At 44.7% G+C, this 19,499-nt stretch overlaps 3 protein-coding genes across 3 annotated transcripts; all 3 read left to right on the top strand.

Annotated features, from left to right (window-relative positions):
* Positions 1–6,930: 6,930 nt before the first annotated feature.
* On the top strand, positions 6,931–9,181 carry LOC115669355 (ankyrin repeat-containing protein BDA1-like). The gene is made up of 2 exons (XM_056318056.1): positions 6,931–7,794; positions 8,036–9,181. The coding sequence occupies exons 1-2, from the start codon at positions 7,129–7,131 to the stop codon at positions 8,924–8,926; spliced, it is 1,557 nt and encodes a 518-aa protein (XP_056174031.1). The 5' UTR covers positions 6,931–7,128; the 3' UTR covers positions 8,927–9,181.
* A 1,442-nt stretch (positions 9,182–10,623) lies between these two features.
* Positions 10,624–12,279, top strand: LOC115666193 (ankyrin repeat-containing protein BDA1-like). The gene is made up of 2 exons (XM_030587969.2): positions 10,624–11,233; positions 11,361–12,279. Exons 1-2 carry the CDS (start codon positions 10,652–10,654, stop codon positions 12,261–12,263), a joined length of 1,485 nt encoding a protein of 494 aa, XP_030443829.2. The 5' UTR covers positions 10,624–10,651; the 3' UTR covers positions 12,264–12,279.
* Positions 12,280–13,521: 1,242 nt separating this feature from the next.
* On the top strand, positions 13,522–18,871 carry LOC130139939 (trihelix transcription factor ASIL2). The gene is made up of 2 exons (XM_056317939.1): positions 13,522–13,568; positions 17,324–18,871. Exons 1-2 carry the CDS (start codon positions 13,522–13,524, stop codon positions 18,468–18,470), a joined length of 1,194 nt encoding a protein of 397 aa, XP_056173914.1. The 3' UTR covers positions 18,471–18,871.
* Positions 18,872–19,499: the final 628 nt, after the last annotated feature.

Here is a 19,499-nt window from a genome sequence, read left to right as displayed (position 1 = left end):
GTGCTAAAACATTTAAAGCATGCACAACAGTTCATAAGCAAAAAATGCTTTAAGCATCCGAAAGAATAAACATTCATTCCCAAATCCCAAACCTGCAAAATAAGGGGTCAATAGCAAAATATTCACACTAGGAATGTATTTGAATAAGATAAATGGCCTAAGTCCTCAAATCCCCAGCGGAGTTGCCAAGCTATCGCGACCTCCCCGAACCGGCCCAGCCGCCTAAGGGGTTTGGCTAATGGATTACTAAGTTAAACCTAGCTCGAGCTCTCCCAAACCCATACCAATTCGCGACTTAAGTTTAAGTTGTTAACATGCAAATCGATTTCATTTAGGAGTCGCCACTAATCGATTTTTGGTGGGTCGATTAGACACCCAAGTAAAGCACGGGAGAAATGCTTTACTTCTACGAACCAGAGATTCAAAGGGTACGGGGACTTGATTACACTAATTGACTAATTAGTGCCCTTTCGGTACCTAATCTTGTTCAATTCACCACCTAACGTGTTCACACTAATCGGGAGTCTCAAAATTCCATTCCTAACTAAGTTAAGGGAAGCAAAAATTAATACCTAAACCTAACATTCATAGTTGACCACATGCGAGATTAAATTAAACGCGCAATTCAAGGCGTGTGAATCAAACGAGGTGCAATCAAACATAAGCTAATCACACAAAAAGGGAGAAAAACAATTTTAAAACCCAATTTCCAATTTTTGATTTTCGAAAAAAAAAAATTTAAAATTTTTTTTAAAAAATTTTCGAATTTTTTTATTTTAAATTTTTTTATATATATTAAAATAATAATATAATGTTAAAAATAATATAAAACGGATCCGGGTCGGATCTCCACATCCGACCCGGATCAGGACTGACCCGGGCGCGCCGGCCCGAGTCCACCGCCGAACCGGGCTCATTTGTTGAGCCCGGTAAGGCAAAATTTTTTTTTAAGAACAAAAGAAAAGGCCCAGCCCAAAATTTTTAAATAAATAAAAGCCCAAAACTCTAAAAGCTCCGGCCCACAACCTATTCGGCCCATTCGAACAAAACCCTAGAGCCAAACCCTACCCGGTTTCGACCCGCTCGCCCGACCCGGTTCGCGGCCGCCAACCCGATTCGCCGGAAACCCTAGTGCCCGCGACCCGGCTCCCGACCCGACTCGCAGCCGCGTCACCAACTCGCACCAGCCCCGCGGCGCGAATGCCGGCGCCGGCCGCTCCGAGCCTCGGCCTTCATGGCCGAGGTCATGCTCGGCCACCGCCCGCGCTGCGTCCGCGGCCACCACCCGACGCGACTCGCCTTCGCCGGCCTGCCGGAGCGCCGGCAACCCACCGCCTCGGCCCACGTCGCCACTCCACCGAGGGGTGACTGCGTCCTCCGTTCGGGTCACCACCGTGGTGACCGGCGGTTGAGCGAGACTACCCAAGCCCCGACGAGGGGCTGGGGGCTGTGAACCAGCCAGATCCCGACAAGGGACTGGCGTTCGTTCCCTTCGTGGCCACGTGGGACCGCCGTGGCGACCAGCAGCACGCTGGGACCGTCCGTCGTCCCCAAAAATGCAGCGAAACAAAGCCAAACTCAGGAGTTGGTTCAGGCATATTAACAAACACATTGCGAGCGTCGACAAAAACAAGGGATTTTAGGTTCGATCGAGGCTCAAACGCATCCGAAATTCACGCACAAAGACGCATAAACAAGCAGGATCAAGCACGTGGTATCACGGGCCGGAACTCGCGCGAGCCGAGCGGGCGCGAGCTCCGGCCAGTGAGCCCAAGACAAGACCAAACGGCAGAAACAGGGGAAGAAAGAAAAACAGGGGAGGGGGCTGTGGCACTCCCTATCCGGCTCGGCGGCGGCGAACAGCGGCGAACTTGACAGATCGGACTACGTCCGGTCGCCTCGCACGCCTCCGAGCCGAAATCCTCGGGAAATCGGCCCCGGGTCACACGAAACAAAACCCAACAGTGGCTCGGATTCGTCACCTACCGCGTGGAACGGGATGTGTCGGAGCGTCGGCGGCCACGGTTGAGGCGTGATGGTCGCGGACAAGAGACCGTTCCTCCCTCGGATCTCACTCTCCGACGCTCTCGAACTCACTCTCTCTCTCGGTCTCTCTCTCGGATTTCTCTCTCTGGATGTCTCTCTCGAGCTCACTCCCCCCTTTTTGCTTCACCCCCCGTCTTTTTTCTTAGTATGTGCAGAACGTCCCCTTTTGATGAATGGACTGCACGGTTCAAAGAGAGAGGGAGCCCTTCATGTCAGTCAAAGAAAGAAAAAGGGTCCTTCTTTTTTTGTCCTTTTCTCTTTGAAATCCTTTCCCTTCCTTTTGCTCTTCCTGTAGCTCCCCTTCTGGACGAGAGAAAGCAAATGCCTTTCCACTCTTTTGTCTTCTTCCGCTCTTCTTTCGAAGGAAATGTTCAGCTCCCCTTTTTTTGTCCTTTCCCCATTTTTCTTCTTTTTCGCAAGTGTCAGAGGGAGAGCTACGGGGAAGAGCTCCCCTTTGTTTTCTCTCTTTTTTTTTTAATTATTTTATATAAATAAAAATAAAAAAGAAGTAAAATAAAGCGAAAATATGTTTCACTAAATCTATTAATGCAAATGCGCCTAATGTCTACATGCCACATAACTTAATGAAAATATTTTTGTTTAGGGGTTAAAAATCAATCCCTAATTTTTCATGCAATTAAATCCTAAATGAATAGGCAAAATTTAGGTGTCAACAGGTTACCATTCGCAGCCTTGGAGTCCAAGTAGATTTTTAAATATTATATGATTAGCAATGATTTTTCCCGGTGTCCGTATCTTTAAATTTTTTGTCATTCACTTTCATATTCGAAAGGTATTTCATCATATTAGTGGCAGGGGCATGCACCACTTTTGTCGATTTTTATCGATTCCTTAACATTCTATTCTAAAAAGTATTTCATGGTCTTTTTGGTGAAACAATACTCTTGATTTAATTGAAGATAACAAAAAATTAAAACAAGAAAGTGAGTTGAGATTTCTATCGTATATCCTGAAAATGACGAGACACACCGGATGTGATTAGTAGATCTATATAATAACGTAAACTCACTTTCAATTTCAACCTTAAGCAAAATTACCAAGAAAAAAGGAAATATATAGGCTCAATTCCAAAAAAAAAACCACCAACTTTACCTTGAGTAATAGTTTTGACCCGAACTTTTTTTATCTCATAAAAAATCAATAAATTTCACTTAAATCATGAATAATTTAAAATTTTCACACTATGAAGACCAGATTTAGGACTTGAGTAAAAGTTTTTGCTTTTTATTGAGACAAAAAAAAGTTTGGGTCAAAATTGTCACTCAAGGTAAAGTTAAATTTTTTCTTTTTGAAATTAGCCAAAAATATATATAATAAGGATTTTCAATCTAATTTTTAACAGATCTTCCCAGGTCCTCTTGCCACTAAAGAAAGAAAGCAATCGCGAACCTTTTGGCCTTCGCTAATTTCACACTTTGACTTTGGTATACCTCGCAAAAACAAAGAAGATAATACATGAAAACGCATTAAATAATCCATAATTTTTTTAATAGACGCGTCAAGTGATTCACTTCATAACAACTTTTAGGTAATTAAGAAAATTTTCAATTATTAGGTGAATACGATGGGGGGTGACGGCAAAGAAAAGATAAAAGAGATCGTACATGAAAAATGCATTCAATAATTAGTGACTTTCTCAATAACCGCAATAGGTGATCCACATTATAATAAAGTCGGAAAATTAAAAAAAAATCAAATTTGCACTAAAAGTCGAAGAGTTCCATCACTAAAACAACATTTAGGTATTCAATGACTTATTTGGGCAGATATTATTGTTTAAAGGTCAGAAGATAATTAATTATTTTCATAAGTACCATTGAAAATTAGGTTATTGTCAATCCCATTTGTACTAAATAGCACAACTAACCTCATGAATCACGTAGTGTAACATTCAAAATCTAATTAAATGATCTGATACGCATTGAATTTTACGGCGTAAAATACTCAAATATGTACCGAGCATCTAATTCACACCCAAAGTTTCTTTCATTTTTCTCACTAGCTTACGGGGCCATTGCTTCGAGTTCCGACTCTGCATCAATGCTAAAGAAGAAAAGCCACATTGAACTTTTCTGAATATTTTGGGTTTCATCGTCATTGTTAAAGCAACCATGGATTCCACATGATCAAACGGCCTAGATGTGCTCGGTTTGCATGGTCTACCATGCAATATTTTTTCGGTGGGTAAAATGACAATCAAGTGATTAAACTATTGAAACGTCCTTGTACAAACTCCACACAAAAAAAAATTCAACTCAAGGGCAATCTAGGCCATTTGATGGGTAAAGTTCATCGTCCATAGCCACCGAGTATTCCTTTGGTATACAGATAGTAGAGATTTGCTTAACTGTTATGGTTATTGAACCTTTTTGAAATGTTTAGGTTTTCATTGTAGTTTGGATAAAACGTTTACGGGTTTTGGCGTATTTTCCCAACTATTTCATTGAATAACCAAAAGTGAGGAATAGCATTGATAAAGGGTAAAATTCCATAAACTTTTAATTCATTCAATATGATCCTTAAACTTTTGGTACATGTTCAAACTAGTCCCTAGACTATATGAAAATGTTCAATATTGTCCCTGAACTTAAAGTAATAAAATAATTATATTGAATATTTTCATATAGTTTAATGACTAGTTTGAACATGTACCATAAATTCAATGACCACATTAAACAAATTAAAAGTTAATGAACTACATTGCACATCAAGTTAAAGTTCAGGAACTATATTGAATAAATTAAAAGTTCATGGACCACATTGCATATTATGTCAAATTTCAAAGACTATTTATATCATTATCTCTTTTTTAATAGATATTTATGAAATCACAATTAGTTCCAAGGAGATTCAATTATTGAGAATTCTTGAATTGGATGTGTGTGGAGCACCCAGTGCCAGCAGGGTCATGATCCAACCCAAAAGCAAAAACTGGGATGAGAAGTTGACTCGTCGGTCAACGCGTGATGCAGATGAACCAAGACCGGACTTGGAAGAGCGTAGCCTGCGTTTGAAGAGATCATATTATAATCACATGGAGACAAGTCACGACATCCTAGTCCTAGGGGTCATGACTATGAGGAGATAATGAAAGAAAAAAGGACATTCCCTTTATAAAATATTGAGGTCAGTGAATGCCACAACTGTAGCTAGACAAATAAACTCACAAAAAAAAACAGATAAAAAGAAGAATAAAAGTATAAACAAGACCAGTCAATAACTCCACGAGATTTCAGACCTGGGAGGAGATAGATGTTCTGTCCCTGTGAATTAAAATAAAATGAATTCGCATTGGGATAGCATGTGGACCTAGCTCATGAAACATTTCGTTTTTTCTCACAAAAAGATGGTGCTTTAATGGAGAAAGGTACCTTCATAGGTGCCATTCATCCCAGAACTTTAGGACTAGAAGATTAGCATTCACTAAGAATGAACAGCTAATGTCCCTATCGTATATGTTTTCTCATTCTACTAGTTAGCGACGGAGAGCGTCGCGAACAGCTAAAGAAGCAGAGTGACAAGCCTAGATACATTTGCTTTTGAATGAAAATGCCCATGTCCATGGCACGAACAATGGCACAGGATGCGCATATGATCGTCGTCTGACAAAAGGCGAGACCATTTGAGACAAAATCATCAATTTCAAAGGTTGCTTTAAGACAGATATCACTTTGAATGTACATTGAAGAAATCATACTATAATCACATAGGGACAAGTCACGACATCCTAGGGTCATGACCATGAGGTAATAATAGCCATAGTTTTCAAAGACCGTGGCATTGACTTTACTTCTACCGAGAGAAAGAGATAATCAAAGTAAAAAAGAGACATTGCCCTTATAAAAAATGAAGTTAGCCAATTAATAAACACCAGCGTATGCTAAAAGAATAGCTAGACCAATTGACTTGGAGGTCAATAACTATGAAATAAAATGAGTTTCACGTTGTGATAGCATGTGAAATCCAGCTCATATCTGACAAAAAATAAATTCAGCACATATAATAATTTCTTTTGCTCACAAAAAGATGGTGCTTTGGTGCGAGCTCCATGGACAATAGAGAAAGGTACTAAACGTAGATTTTATGAAATCGCTATCAACTACTATTCTAAAAACTTAAATAGTTAAATAAATACGTGATTATTATTTAGATATTTTAATATATTTCCTCATCCTGTTATAAAAAGGTAAGAATTTTCTGTATATAAGAATGTCATACGTCAAGAATGGCAATTTTGTGAGATCAATGAAACAAGAGTACAAAATAATATATTGACAGTTCTAGGTGTCTCATCACCTAGTTGATGTGATGAGAAGACAATTTTCATGAAAAACAATAATTCACCTAGCAAATACTTAGAAATTTAGATTTTGAAACTATTCTAAAAGCCAAATTTCATTATTTTTTGTCGTGTTTTATTTACATTTCACTTTCTACGTTTTCCTTTGTCAGCACTTTGGTCACGAGTTCAACTCAAGTCATGAACAAATCTCTAAACGGCTCGTCATTCTTAGTTGTGACACGCCTCATGTCGATGGACCTCCTGACTATTAGCATATCAGTGGAGTTACAGAAACGAGGTTGCCAACCATAGAAATTTCATCAGAGGCGCAAGATCAGTAACGATAGGAGAGGACTACAGGCTCTAGTTGCTCCTCCTCGCTCTTTTATTTTAAATCTAGAGGGCCGGAGCACCGGTCGCCGCTCTCCAACCGAATGGTAGCACAAAAGAAATGACGGATCTGCATTTGATCGGGCATACTGCCTATATGGAGAAAGAGTAAGTACATATGCTGATCTGCACCCACACTAACAACTAACAAGTCAACATATTTCAAGCAAAGTCATGCGACGGTGGATTGAACTTTTCGCACATTGTTAAACCGCGGCTGAAACCACTGTCGCACGAACTCGGTGCAGGTCTTCTCTCTCTCTCCCTCTTCGGTCTTTTCTTAATATTTAGTACGACGGATGGATCTGCACTTAGGCGTCTAAGTCCAACCCAAAGTGTCCCCAGAAGAGGCCGTCCCCTGATCAGGTAATTTCCCAACATATAAAACCATGATTCCTGCTCAGAGGAGCAAACTGCATTGTGCACATCCTCCATTTCTTGTGATTAGTAGGACGCATATACACATATTCGCACCTCAAATGGAGCGAAGGTTGCTTGGAGCAGCTCAAAAGGGCAATGTCGATGAGCTGATCAACTTGATCAGAAGCAATGGGCTCATCCTCGAGGAGGTGGCTCTCGAAGGAGCTGGTCACACACCGTTGCACGTCGCTTGTGTGGCCGGCCATTTGAATTGCGTCCGAGAGCTCCTGAAGTTGATGCCGAAGTTCACGGAAAAAGTGAATGCGGATGGCTTCAGTCCTTTGCACATTGCGGCAGCTCAAGGTCATGTTGAGATCGCGAGCGAGCTCTTGAGAGGGCGTCAACACCTGTGCTCTGTGAAGGGAAGGGAGAGAAGAGTACCTTTGCATTACGCTGTCGTGAACGGGGAGCTCGAAGTCATGAAGGTACTGCTCTCCGCTTCGCCTGAGTCCGTTGAAGAGACAACTGCCCGTGAGGAGACGGCGCTTCACCTCGCCGTGAACAACAACCGGTTTGATGCGGTGGTTGTGTTGGTGGAGCATCTGAAGCAGCACAACAAGGAGCAGGTGATCAATTGGAAGAACAAGAAGGGCGATACAGTCTTGCACCTTGCTGCCGCCGCCAAAAATTTCGAGGCAAGTCACGCAGTTCGCTTTTTCTATCGCACTTTTATTTGCACATTATTTCGGTGAGGGTTTTAATTTGGTATCCCTACAATATGCAAAAATCTTCTAAGCAAAGGAATTTATTGAATCAGGGTCTGTTTTGATCATCATTAGTATGAACGATGTCTCGTATATGCCCAAAAAACTTTCTGTATTGTCTTGATGTCTTAAAATTAACGACAACCAAAACAAAGCTGGAAAAAAATTGCAGGTGGTTGACTTCATTCTTTGTGGGCATGCTCTGGAGTTCGGGATCGTGGAGGTGAACGCCTTGAACAAGAGTGGCTCAACCACTCTCGATGTCTCATCTCGCTCTGATCGAGAGATTAGAGAAATCCTCGTGCGAGCCGGAGCCAAACACGGACAATCAAACTTGCCCCCATCACAAATAGTCCTGGTGGACAGCGATGGAGATGATATCGAGGGAGCTACCAGCTATCAATCAGTCGTGAAACCTGCAGTCAAAAATGATCATCCACCATTATCACTATCAAAAGATTCAAACCAAGGACTAGAGTCGTCAGGCGATTTACACAGCGACTTGCTAGTTGTAGCCGTTCTCATAGCAAGCGCAACCTATCAAGCAGTGCTTCAGCCTCCAACCTTTCTTAAACAAGTCGAAATTGGTACCAAGCAAGGCTTCCTTGCATCATACTCATCTTTCCTGACAAGTACCACCGGGAGGAATTTGGCTTTATTATCCTTCCTGAGCAGCAACACATTCGGATTCTTGCTTTCTGTTCAGACGATCATCGGTCTCACGAAAGATCGTCCGCTGAAGTTGCCGCTGATGCTCTCCACATTGGCGATGGTTTGGACTTACCTTAGCTGCATGGTGAACGTGCCGTCCAGGTCGTTACTGGATGAAAACTTCAGTCTTGTAGGAGCAGCATTGATAGGCACACTGGCGATCCTGATACCAGTTGTTCTTCTATTGATACAGATTAAAATAGCACGATATTTAGGTAAGGGGATAGAATTTCTTTCCCGGATTAATATCCTATGTCTTGGGGATCATCTGCCCCCAAGGTCTGGGCAAACAAATCCAAACAGTATGCAGCGCCCAAATGGGGTTTATCGACAACGCCATGCATCGATCTGATACCCTTGGTTCTCTCCAGTCGATCATGTAATGTCCACGGATGATTCGCCCTAATCTTGTTTTTCTTATTGAATGTGTCCTGACCTTGTAGTGGGTTTGTATTTTATTTTCTTAAGGGAAAGGTTATGTTGCTACCAGGCAGCAGTGCTAACATTGCTCCTCAACTCTGATTCGTCTGTTTCATGAGAGTTAATAGTAGGATTATACTAGAGATAGATTCAAAAGATCTGTGACTAATCCCATGAAGGAATCAAAGTGTAGATGCTGTAATTTTAAAGTTCCCATGATCAAGCAATTTCCAACCTATAAAACCACGATTCGTGCTTAGAGGAGGACCTGCACCATATTGTGCACATTCATCATTATTAGTTCTAATTAGCAGCAGCAGTACAGATTCGTGTACTCGCTCAAATGGACCCAAGGTTTTTAGAAGCAGCTCAGATAGGCAATGTCGATGAACTGAATGACTTGATCAGAAGCAATGCGCTCATCCTAGAGGAGACGGATCCTCGAAGGAGCTGGCCAAACCACGTCGCACGTCCCCCATGTTGCAGGCCATTTTAATTTTGTCCCGGAGCTCCTCAAGTCGATGCCGAAGCCTGGGAAGAAGCGAGTAATGATCGTGACCCATGAGCGATGCCGAAGCTGTGATAACACCATTATATTCAGGTCTCCAGGATCCATCTCCGTGGTTTTTCCACAAAGATCTTCGACCTCTGCAAAATCCTGTCTCAATCCTACATGGCCTTGTCTACTTTCACTTTCCGCTTCTTGAGCTCAACTTTTTTTTCTCTATTACTCTAGGTCAATCTGTTGACCTTCCAAATTTAGATTTTCGTGGAATTGAGACTTCAAAAGATTGCGTATGATTTTTGAAAAACAAATAAAAAGTTTGAACGATGAATAGTCATATGATTCTCTTTGAGAATTACCAAAAAAAAAGGGGGCTATTATTTTAAAGTATAGGATACTTGTGGAACGCATTAATTAACTTATAAAAAATAAACTGGTTAATACCACGAAAAACCCTAAATTGATATACCTGTGACAAATTTATCCATATTAATTATTTAGACACCAAAAACCCCAAACTAATACACTTGTAACAAATTTTCCTTTCATTAGTTTCCATTAAGATTGAATTAATACCACAAAAAATCACAAACCGATATATTTGTAACAAACGGAGGGTGAAACTACACCCGTCAACTGCCATCTATCATCTAACTCAGCAATTTGACGGTAAAATTTAACGGAAACTAACGGAAGGTAAATTTGTCACAGATGTACCAGTTTGAGATTTTCCATGGTATTAATCCAAAATAAAACCCATTACATGAAGAGTAAAACCAACAAAAGCTGCGCTCTATACAAACATAATTAAGATTAAGAATCAAGAATAATATTTTTCTAAAAAATAATTTGAAATAGGAATAAAAATTTTTCAAAATCAAGACACGTTGGACACGTGGGCGTCTATCTAGGTAGACATCTAACTAATTCCAGAACATATTCCATTCACTACTTCAAGCAATTAAAGAATAGCCCAATTCGGAAGTAACCTTTTCACAGGACAAACTCCTCGAAGAAATTAAGTGTTAGTGAAGTAAATATAAGATACTCCCCTCTGATCAGGCAATTTCCAGTCTATAAAACCATGATTCGTGCACATCCGCTATTATCAGTTCTGAGTAGAAGGGGACATATACACATATAAACACTCAAATGGATCCGAGGTTGTTAGAAGCAGCTCAGACAGGTAACGTGGGTTTACTGAATGACCTGATCAGAAGCAACAAACTCATCCTCGAGGAGGCGGCTCTTCAAGGGGCTGGCCACACACCGTTGCACGTCGCCTGTGTCGCTGGCCATTTGAATTTCGTCCGAGAGCTCCTCAAGTTGATGCCGAAGCTGGCCGAGAACATGAACGCTGATGGTTTCAGTCCGTTGCACATCGCGGCAGCTAGAGGTGATGTTGAGATTGTGAGGGAGATTTTAAAGGCAGGTCGGCCTCAACACCTATGCCTTGTGAAGGGCAGGGAGAGAATTATCCCTCTGCATTGTGCCGCCACAAACGGGAAGGTCGGTGCCATGAAGGAATTGCTTTCCGCTTCACCTGAGTCCGTCGAAGAGACTACTGCCCGAGAGGAGACGGCACTCCACCTCTCAGTGAAGAACAATCGATTTGACACGCTGGTTGTGCTGGTGGAGCATCTGAAGCAGCACAACAAGGAGCAGGTGATCAATTGGCAGGACAAGAAGGGCGATACCATCTTGCACCTCGCTGCTGCCGCCAAAAATTTCGAGGCGCGCATTCTCTTGCCCCTTTCCCTTTTTCCTTATCAATTGTCTTCGCTTGTTCTTTTTGTATGATCTGAATGTCTGAACATCAAAGAGGACAAAACAAAACAAACAAAAGGAAAACAAATTGCAGGTGGTTGACTTCATGCTCAGTGGGCATGCTCTAGCGCGCGAGGTCGTGGAGGTGAACGCCTTGAACGACAGTGGCTCAACCCCTCTGGATGTCTCATCTCGCTCTGATCGAGAGATTAGAGAAACCCTTATGCGAGCCGGCGCCAAACATGGGCCATCAAACTTGCCCTCTTCACAAATAGTCCTGGTGGACGACGAGGAAGATGATATCAAGAGAGCTACCAGCTATCAATCAGTTATGAAAGCTGCAGTCGAAAATAATCATCCACCATTATCAACACCAGAGGGCTCGAACCAAGGACAAGAGTCGTTGGGAGACATACGCAGCACCCTGCTGGTCGTAGCCACGCTCATCGCCAGCGCGACCTACCAAGCCGTGCTTCAGCCTCCAAGCTTTACCCCGATGGCTGAGAGTAGTACCAAGAAAGGCTTCCTTGCAGCGTACGCATCATTCATGACAAGTGCCTTCATGAGGGATCTGAATTACTTAAGCTTCATGAGCGGCAACACGTTCGGATTCTTGGTGTCTGTTCAGATGATCATTTGTCTTACCAGAGATCTTCCAATGAGGTTGCCGTTGATACTCTCCACGTCCGCAATGGTTTATTCGTACTTTTGCTTCATGTGGTACATGCCGTTCTCAGATTCACTGGGTAAAAAATTCAGTCTGATAAGCGAAGCATTGTTAGGCAATCTGCCGATGGCGATATCAGTTTTTCTTCTACTTATACAGAAAAAAATAGCACCAGTTTTAGATTTCTGCATACAATGTCTTTCCTGGATTACCATGCCGAGTGATATGTACAGTCTAAGAAAAGTAAGTTCTCGTGATCGGGATGGTATCTCTCTCTCCTTTGAGGGTTTTGCTAAGAAATGCAAGCAATGTTGGAATCGAGTTTGTTGATAAAGTCAAAGGTCGATATGATATCTTTGGTTCTCTCTAGTTTATTATGTAATGTCATTCAAATAAAGGTATATCAGATGTCGATATGACACTCTTATTTTCTCATGGGATATGTTATGTTTCTGCTTCCCGAAAAGTGGCATGCATTCCTATTATCCATTTGTGACGACTATGTTAAGCTTCATTTGAATGACACTCATGAAGTGCACGAGAAACGATGATTAAATATGAAAATAAATCTTGACTCTTGTGTATTTGTTTCACGAGAGTTAATATTATTATTCCACTTGATTTTTTATCACCTTAAGAAAACAAAAAATTGTAAACACTATTATCGTATAAACACCTCTAATATATCACATTCGCATAACCATTTAAATTGCAATATCCATAGATATCGGTATCCCCGATTGAATTCTTTGCTGTGTCAGTCCACCAATCCCTAACTTTACTACTAGTATAGCAATAGCAATTGTATCAGGAAATTGCAGCGTGGTCTTACAAGTAATGCAAAAGAATGTTTCATTAGTTGTCGCATATATGGTAATGATGACTTGTTTATATGTGTCGTAGCAAATTATGATCTTTTTTCAAAAGAATGAAACGGACGTAAAATTGATCTTTCCAACAATGAATATCCAATGCCTCAAGTTCTCATGTCACGAAGTTAAATTCAGAAAAGATCAATAGGCGCCAAATCAAAGATATTGTTCAAGATATTTTTCACACCTAGATTCATTTTTCTAACATATAATAAATAATAGATATAGAATTTGGTAAGCAATCGCTAACCTCGATTTGAAGCTCTCAAGATTGTAAATCGATCGAATTCGAATAGTTCCTTAAGGTCCTCTAATATCACTTTAAGTTCAACTTTTCATATAATCTTTTGTATCCACCAGAACCTCACATATCTAACCTCAATTGTTCATTCTCTATTCCTCATTTCCATTCTCTGTATGTAGAGTTCTCAAGACTCATTTCCTGCGTACCTTCTCCCTACCACTTTGTTGAATTGAAGCAGCAACAAATGGTTTGTTTTTAGAAAGTTCTGAAGTTCTCGAGAGTGGAAACATCTGTGCTGCTAAGATGTTGTCTTTCCCCTAACCAATAATCAAGATTTTAGGTTTCAAATTTGGTTGTTATTAACATCTTCTCATGCTGTTCCTCATCTGTTTTTCCTTCTTCTTTTCCCGCCTCTTCTTCTTGTTCGTCCATTACTCTCTCTCTCTCAAATCAATGGTCAGTCTCCACGGCCATGGCTCACCACCATGCCCATCCGCCGTCAACTATAGTCGGGGTCTGGTGACTGGGTCGAGGGCAGCAAGGCAGGGTTGCGGTTGGCACAGGCGAAGTTGCATTGTGGCGGTGAGACTGGACCATGGTGTGGCTAGGCAACCATGGCTTCTTGGACGCCAGCGATAAACAGCACATCCCGGCTACTACGTGATGGTCACATGCTCATTTGTTACCGTTGCATAGGGGTAATTTGATCCGAAAAATTATTTCCCCAAATTAAAGTCAATTGTAAGAGAGTAGGTTTGAGAAAAAGAAATTGGAAAGAAGAGAGCTAGTGTTTGTGCGGTCGGAAAGGGAGAATCGAAACTGTAGATCTGAAAAGGGGGCTCGATTTCTACGGTTTCAATTAAGGACATCATGGACTGAGTCGAACCCAGGGAGGCGATTTCTTGCATGCAAAAAGTACGGGGTAAGTGAAATCTGTACGTCCTTAGGAAATTTAGGATTTTAACATAGGGTTTACGCAGGTTTCGAAGCCCGATACCTTCGTCCGGGAAGATTGCCAAAAGGTTCGCTCAAATTTGAACTCGTCAACATAACCAGTTGGATCCACTTTCACTTAAAAGTTTAAACCAATAAGTTATGAGCCAACAAGAATAAATTAACTACTACACATCATACCAATTCTCCGATATGGGACTTCTCTAATATAACTCACACGTGCATCTCAATAAAAGGGTACGTAAGTTTAGATGGTGTTGGGTGTGGTCGGAGCCGTCAAAAGAGGTGTTTGGGTGGGTTAATTGTGTTAGGCTTTTTGCGATTGAACTCAGCGTCCAAGTGGTTGAAGTATCAAACGCGAGTTTGCATTGTTTGAAAGATCTAAATCCAATCATCATGGGCCCTCACTGGCCAAAAGTAGAGTGGCAAGCATGGCCATGCACTTATCGGTCCAAACCAAGCATCAAAAGCGCACTTACCAGTCTAGTCCATCAGTGGCCCATGGTTATCAATCCAGGCCAGGCATGCTCATCCTTTTGTTAGCACCATTAATCATGAGTATCTACAAGAAGAACTCTATAGAGTCGAAGATCAGAAATAGCACACGCGCATCCACAGTGATGTGTGCTACTCAGAATCGCTTCGCCGGCTTTGTTCGTAGAATTGGGGGCGGGGGGGGGGGCGGGGGCTGGGGGTTCAACGGGCCAGTCGATTGCCTGCGCTTCGTGATTCGAGCTTTAAACCCTCGTCTCCGTTCGATACACGCCCGCAAAATTCCGTAGGTCCACTAGGAAAAAATATTCAAAAAAATAATAGTAAGAATTCGTGTCGGTAAACCTCTAGCAAGATTAGTAAAATTTACATAATGCTGGTAAAAGATTGCGATTGGTGTGTTTTTCTAGTAAATAATCAAACTCACTGGCGTTTATTCGAGGGTTTCGAAATTATCGGCTATTCCAATCAATTACAAACTCCTTATATAGCTTTCCGACGTTAATATAGGGTCCACCTGAAATTAGATAGGCTTCGGTTTACCTAACTCTTTTTGCATGGTAAAGCTTCCGAAAAAAAAAACCTTAATCTCAAACCACCCCACGCACCTAAATCTCAACCTAAGTTTGCTAACACTCTTTGCTTGACACTTCTCTCTCTCTCTCTCTCTCTCATGTTAGCCAGCCTTGTTTGGCCTCCTTGACGCGAGCCTTTGGGTGCGTTCGGTTCATCTTTTCCAATAGGGAAAAAAAACGAGGATTTTGATGAAATTTTTTTCCGGACCAACTTTGGGTAAAAATTGGCCTTTGGCAAAGTCGAAAGCCGAGAAATTTTTGCTCTTCCTCAATTGCTCCCGCTATTTTTTTTTTTCGAATTCCGGTCTTGCCCTCGCTCGGACCGGCTCTTCTGTCCCTCCGCTACGAAAGCTCAACGAGAGGAGAGATGGGGATTTCGATTTGTTTATTGTAAGAAAAAACCTCTCCCTTTTCGTTGCCGCCTCAATTTTTTTTAGGGGTTTCGATTCAAAGCCGAGGAGGAGACGAATAGAATCGAACGCAATTGCTCGAGGTATCGACGGCGATGGGCTTTCCCGATCCGGTCGCGAACGCTTCGCCCCTTCCTCCGGTTCCCCCCCCCCCCCCCCGGTCTCCCGTGGATTCCGCCCCGACTTCGGGTATTCGCGAACTTCCGGATCCTTGCTTGCTCTGCCTTCGGCTGTTCATTTGGCGGGGAAAAAGGCTCTGGCCATGTGCAGCGAAGAAGAAAGAAGGAAAGGGATAAAGCGTAGACGGGATGAACAGCAGCTCCTTTTGTCTATTCTTTTTCCTTTTTTTTTAACTCCAAAGTTGCTTCACAAGGAATTATACCCAAAAAAAAAAGAAAGTAGCATATACACATCGAACTAAAGACTTTTCCATTTCTCCCCGAAGCTCGAGACCAAATGCGATTTTCATGACTTTGGATGGATGGAGATCGCACCGCCATACGTAAAACCCTCGAGTGAGGCAACATAATTTGCCGCCGGCGAGAGAGAGAGAGAACAGGGGGTCGACGGTAGCGGGGTCCCTCCACGAGGGCGGCGGAGGGAGAGCCGCGGCGGCGGCGGCGGCGGCGGGGGGGTTGTGGCGATTGGGGGGTAGTAGAAAGTCAAAAGGTTCGGGCCTTCGCGGGTCAGGATTCGCAGCGGGACGCGGGGAAATGAGTACCGGCGAAAGCCCGATGAGATCCGAGAATAAAAAGCAAAATATTAAAAAAAATAAACACGACCATGTCGAAGCGAGAGGGGCAGATGTGTAATTTCGAAGTTAAAGAGGTGGTCCCCTTTGTTTGAGTTTTTTTTTTTCCCTTTTTTTCTTTTTCTTTCCTTTTCCGTCGTTCGAGAAAGCTCATCCCAATGGCCAACATCTCCGTCATCATCATTCCCCAACTCGAATCAAACGATGCCCCAAACACTAACTCATAAAATTAAAATAAATAAAAAAGAGTAAAAGCTGAGATCGGAGGCTGTTATAAAATCGCAAGAACCATCATCGTCCATTTGAACCCAAAAGGAAAAAAAAAAAAAACGCAAAGACGAAGAAGAAGAAGAAGAAGCAGCTCCTCTCACGGGAAATAGCGACGCCCATCCCCATCCACCCCCCCCCCCCCCCCCCCCCAGTCCCGCCACCGCCGCCGCCGCCACCACCACCACCACCCCCCACATTGAAAATGCCGACCACGTCACCATCCACAGCCGCGGGCGGCGGGCGTGGCCGCCGACGTCATCAATGCCCATCGTCACGGAGGAAGAGGGGGGGAGGGGACGGCCTCCATCCAGGGGTGGACCCCCCGCCCCCTACTCCCACCACCACTCTCGCCCCGCTGGCCCTGGCGGTGCACACGGCCCAACCCCCGCGCGCACTTTAGCCCCCCACCCCCGCCCACCTCAGCGGCGCCCCTCCCCTCCCCTCCCCTCCCTCTCTCTCTCTAGATCTCAAGATCAGCCGCACACGCCTCCCTACCCCCCCACCCACCACCACCCCTCTTTTAACCTTATCTCCTCCACCACCCTCCACCACCATGCCTCCTCCTCCTCCTCTCTCTTTTTCTCCACCCTCCTCCTCCTCCTCCTCCAAATCCCCCCTCCTCCTCCCCCCCTCGCTATCCTGCGCCTCCTCCCCCCTTATCCTCCGCCCGCCCCCTCTCCTCCCCAGATCCGCCCAGATCTGACCCCCGCCCTCGCCGCCGCCGCCGCCGCCGCCGTCCCCCATGGCCGACGCTCCCGCCTCCCCACCTCCCGACACCGCCCAGTCCCTGGAGGAGGAGGACCCCCCGCTCCTCCCCCTCCCCCTCCCCCTCCCCCTCCCGGCCCCCTCCTCCTCCACCTCGCCGCCGCCCCAGTCCCCGCCGCTCGCCGCCGCCGCGGCGGCGGCGGCGGGCGCGGCCTCGCCGGCCCTGGCGCAGAACACCATCACGCTGGCCCAGCCGGCCATCACGAACCCGCGGCGGCTCCCGCCGCCGTGCTGGTCCCACGACGAGACGGTGGCCCTCATCGACGCGTACCGCGACAAGTGGTACTCCCTCCGCCGCGGGAACCTCAAGGCCAACCACTGGCAGGAGGTCGCCGACGCGGTGTCCTCCTGCTGTCCCTCCGCCTCCCCGGCCAAGACCGCCGTCCAGTGCCGGCACAAGATGGAGAAGCTCCGCAAGCGCTACCGCACCGAGCTGCAGCGTGCCCGCTCCATCCCCGTCTCCCGCTTCATCTCCTCCTGGGTCCACTTCAAGCGCATGGACTCCATGGAGAAGGGCCACGCCGCCTTGAACCCCGCCTCCGCCACCGTGGCCAAGGCCGAGAAGCCCGACAGCGACGACGACAACTTCAACGACGAGGACGAGGACGAGGACGACAGCGAGTTCCTCGGCAGCGCCCAGTTCGATCACAAGTTCAAGAACAACGGCGCCGCCGCGAATTCGAGAAACATCCATGGCTTGTACCACAACGGGATCGGGACCGAGCCCGCCGGCGGGAGCAAATCCGGCAGCGGGTTCCGTATCAAGATCCCCACCGGAGTGAGCATAGCTCAGCCCGGAGTGAATTACCGGAAGTTCGACAAGAAATTCAACATGGGTCCTGCCGCGAGCGATGTGAACCCTAATTTCAGCCCCAATTTCGGCCCTAATTTCGGAGGCGGCAGCGCCAGCGGCGGATACGGAGCTAGGGTTACGAGGGAAATGAGCGGGATGGGGAAGAGGGCGAGGGTGAAGGACCCGTTGGAGGAGATGGTGGGGGCGATCAAGGTCTTGGGGGATGGGTTTGTGAGGATGGAGCAAATGAAGATGGAGATGGCGCGGGAGATCGAGAGCATGCGGATGGAGATGGAGATGAAGCGGACGGAGATGATCCTCGAATCGCAGCAGAGGATCGTCGAGGCCTTCGCCAAGGCGGTCGCCGAGCGGAAGAAGAAGGCCAAGAGGATGCCCACACCAGAAGCCTGAATTCGAATTGCAAATCAGCAGGGAAGGAAAAAAATCTCTAGACTTTTTTGCTGTTGCTTCTGCTGCTTCTGTTGGTTAGTGATGATAAATAGACGAGCGATGATGATGATGATGATGATGGTGCTCGCTCATCAAGAGGGTTTTAGTGAGGATGTGAAGATGGGTTGTAGATCAGGGTTAAGGGGAAATTGAAGTTGGGCAAAGCTTGAGCAAGAGCAAAGCTTTGGTTTTTATGTAGGATGTGATTGTTTAGAAGAGAGCTAAGATAGATCTACTTTGCAGTGGGAATTTTTTTTAGTTCTTCTCCTTTTTGTTCGATGTCTTTAGTGATAGAGGGACGTGGAATATGCATAAGGGTAATACCTTTGTTGGATAATTTATGCTTATCTCGACACACTGCATCTTTTGGCCTTCTTCTCTCTCCCTCCCTGTCTGATCTGCTTGTGAAGCTTGTTGTCTGGTTTCCATTCACGCTTTGGCAAGAGTCTTTTGAGCTGCTTTTTTGGGACATCCAGATGTTCCATCTGATGTGGGTCTCTGATGCCTGAGGGGAGTCATCACACGTCAGTCTTGGAGATACGGTGGTTTACACACACGTTAATCTTGTGGTCATTCTGTAGTTTTGATCTCGATCTGGGTGCTGTTTGCCTCCTTGTTTCCTTTTGGGTTTTTTACTGTGGATGTGGATGAGCCAGAGCTCATGGATGTGGTGGGATTCAAATCCTTCCAAGATGGTTGCATTTTCCGTTGACTACAGAATGTCCCGACTGATAAATTTGTCATATGGCGAGCTTGATACTGGTAGAAGTGAGTCGATGATCAAGTCACTGAACCATAGAATCGCACGCGTCGTCGAAATTAAGTATCAAACCTTCAGGATATTCGCAAAATGTATCTTCTGTTTCGAATTTTAGGACATTGACACGCCTCTTCGAGATCAGGTACGGAGGTGTCCCAAAACGAGATTGTTGCACGGTGCAATGTTGCCCAAATCTCCATGTTGTGAGATTGATCAATGATGGATTGAAT

The sequence above is a fragment of the Syzygium oleosum genome, unplaced genomic scaffold (assembly GCF_021117445.2).
Source record: "Syzygium oleosum isolate NSW1041296 unplaced genomic scaffold, Sole_v2.1 Sole_v2.14, whole genome shotgun sequence".
Taxonomy (NCBI): Eukaryota; Viridiplantae; Streptophyta; class Magnoliopsida; order Myrtales; family Myrtaceae; genus Syzygium; species Syzygium oleosum.
The sequence above is the reverse complement of the archived record's forward strand: the minus strand, read 5'-3'. Positions and strand labels throughout refer to the sequence as shown.

What these genes read in the sequence shown, in the direction of transcription:
- LOC115669355 (XM_056318056.1), top strand. Translation starts at nt 7,129, where the DNA reads ATGATTCCTGCTCAGAGGAGCAAACTGCATTGTGCACATCCTCCATTT. An exon ending in CCGCCGCCAAAAATTTCGAG is followed by an intron (nt 7,795 to 8,035) that starts GCAAGTCACGCA and finishes AAAAAATTGCAG; the next exon opens with GTGGTTGACTTCATTCTTTG.
- LOC115666193 (XM_030587969.2), top strand. Translation starts at nt 10,652, where the DNA reads ATGGATCCGAGGTTGTTAGAAGCAGCTCAGACAGGTAACGTGGGTTTA. An exon ending in CTGCCGCCAAAAATTTCGAG is followed by an intron (nt 11,234 to 11,360) that starts GCGCGCATTCTC and finishes AACAAATTGCAG; the next exon opens with GTGGTTGACTTCATGCTCAG.
- LOC130139939 (XM_056317939.1), top strand. Translation starts at nt 13,522, where the DNA reads ATGGCTCACCACCATGCCCATCCGCCGTCAACTATAGTCGGGGTCTG. An exon ending in TCAACTATAGTCGGGGTCTG is followed by an intron (nt 13,569 to 17,323) that starts GTGACTGGGTCG and finishes CCTCCCCCTCCC; the next exon opens with CCTCCCCCTCCCCCTCCCGG.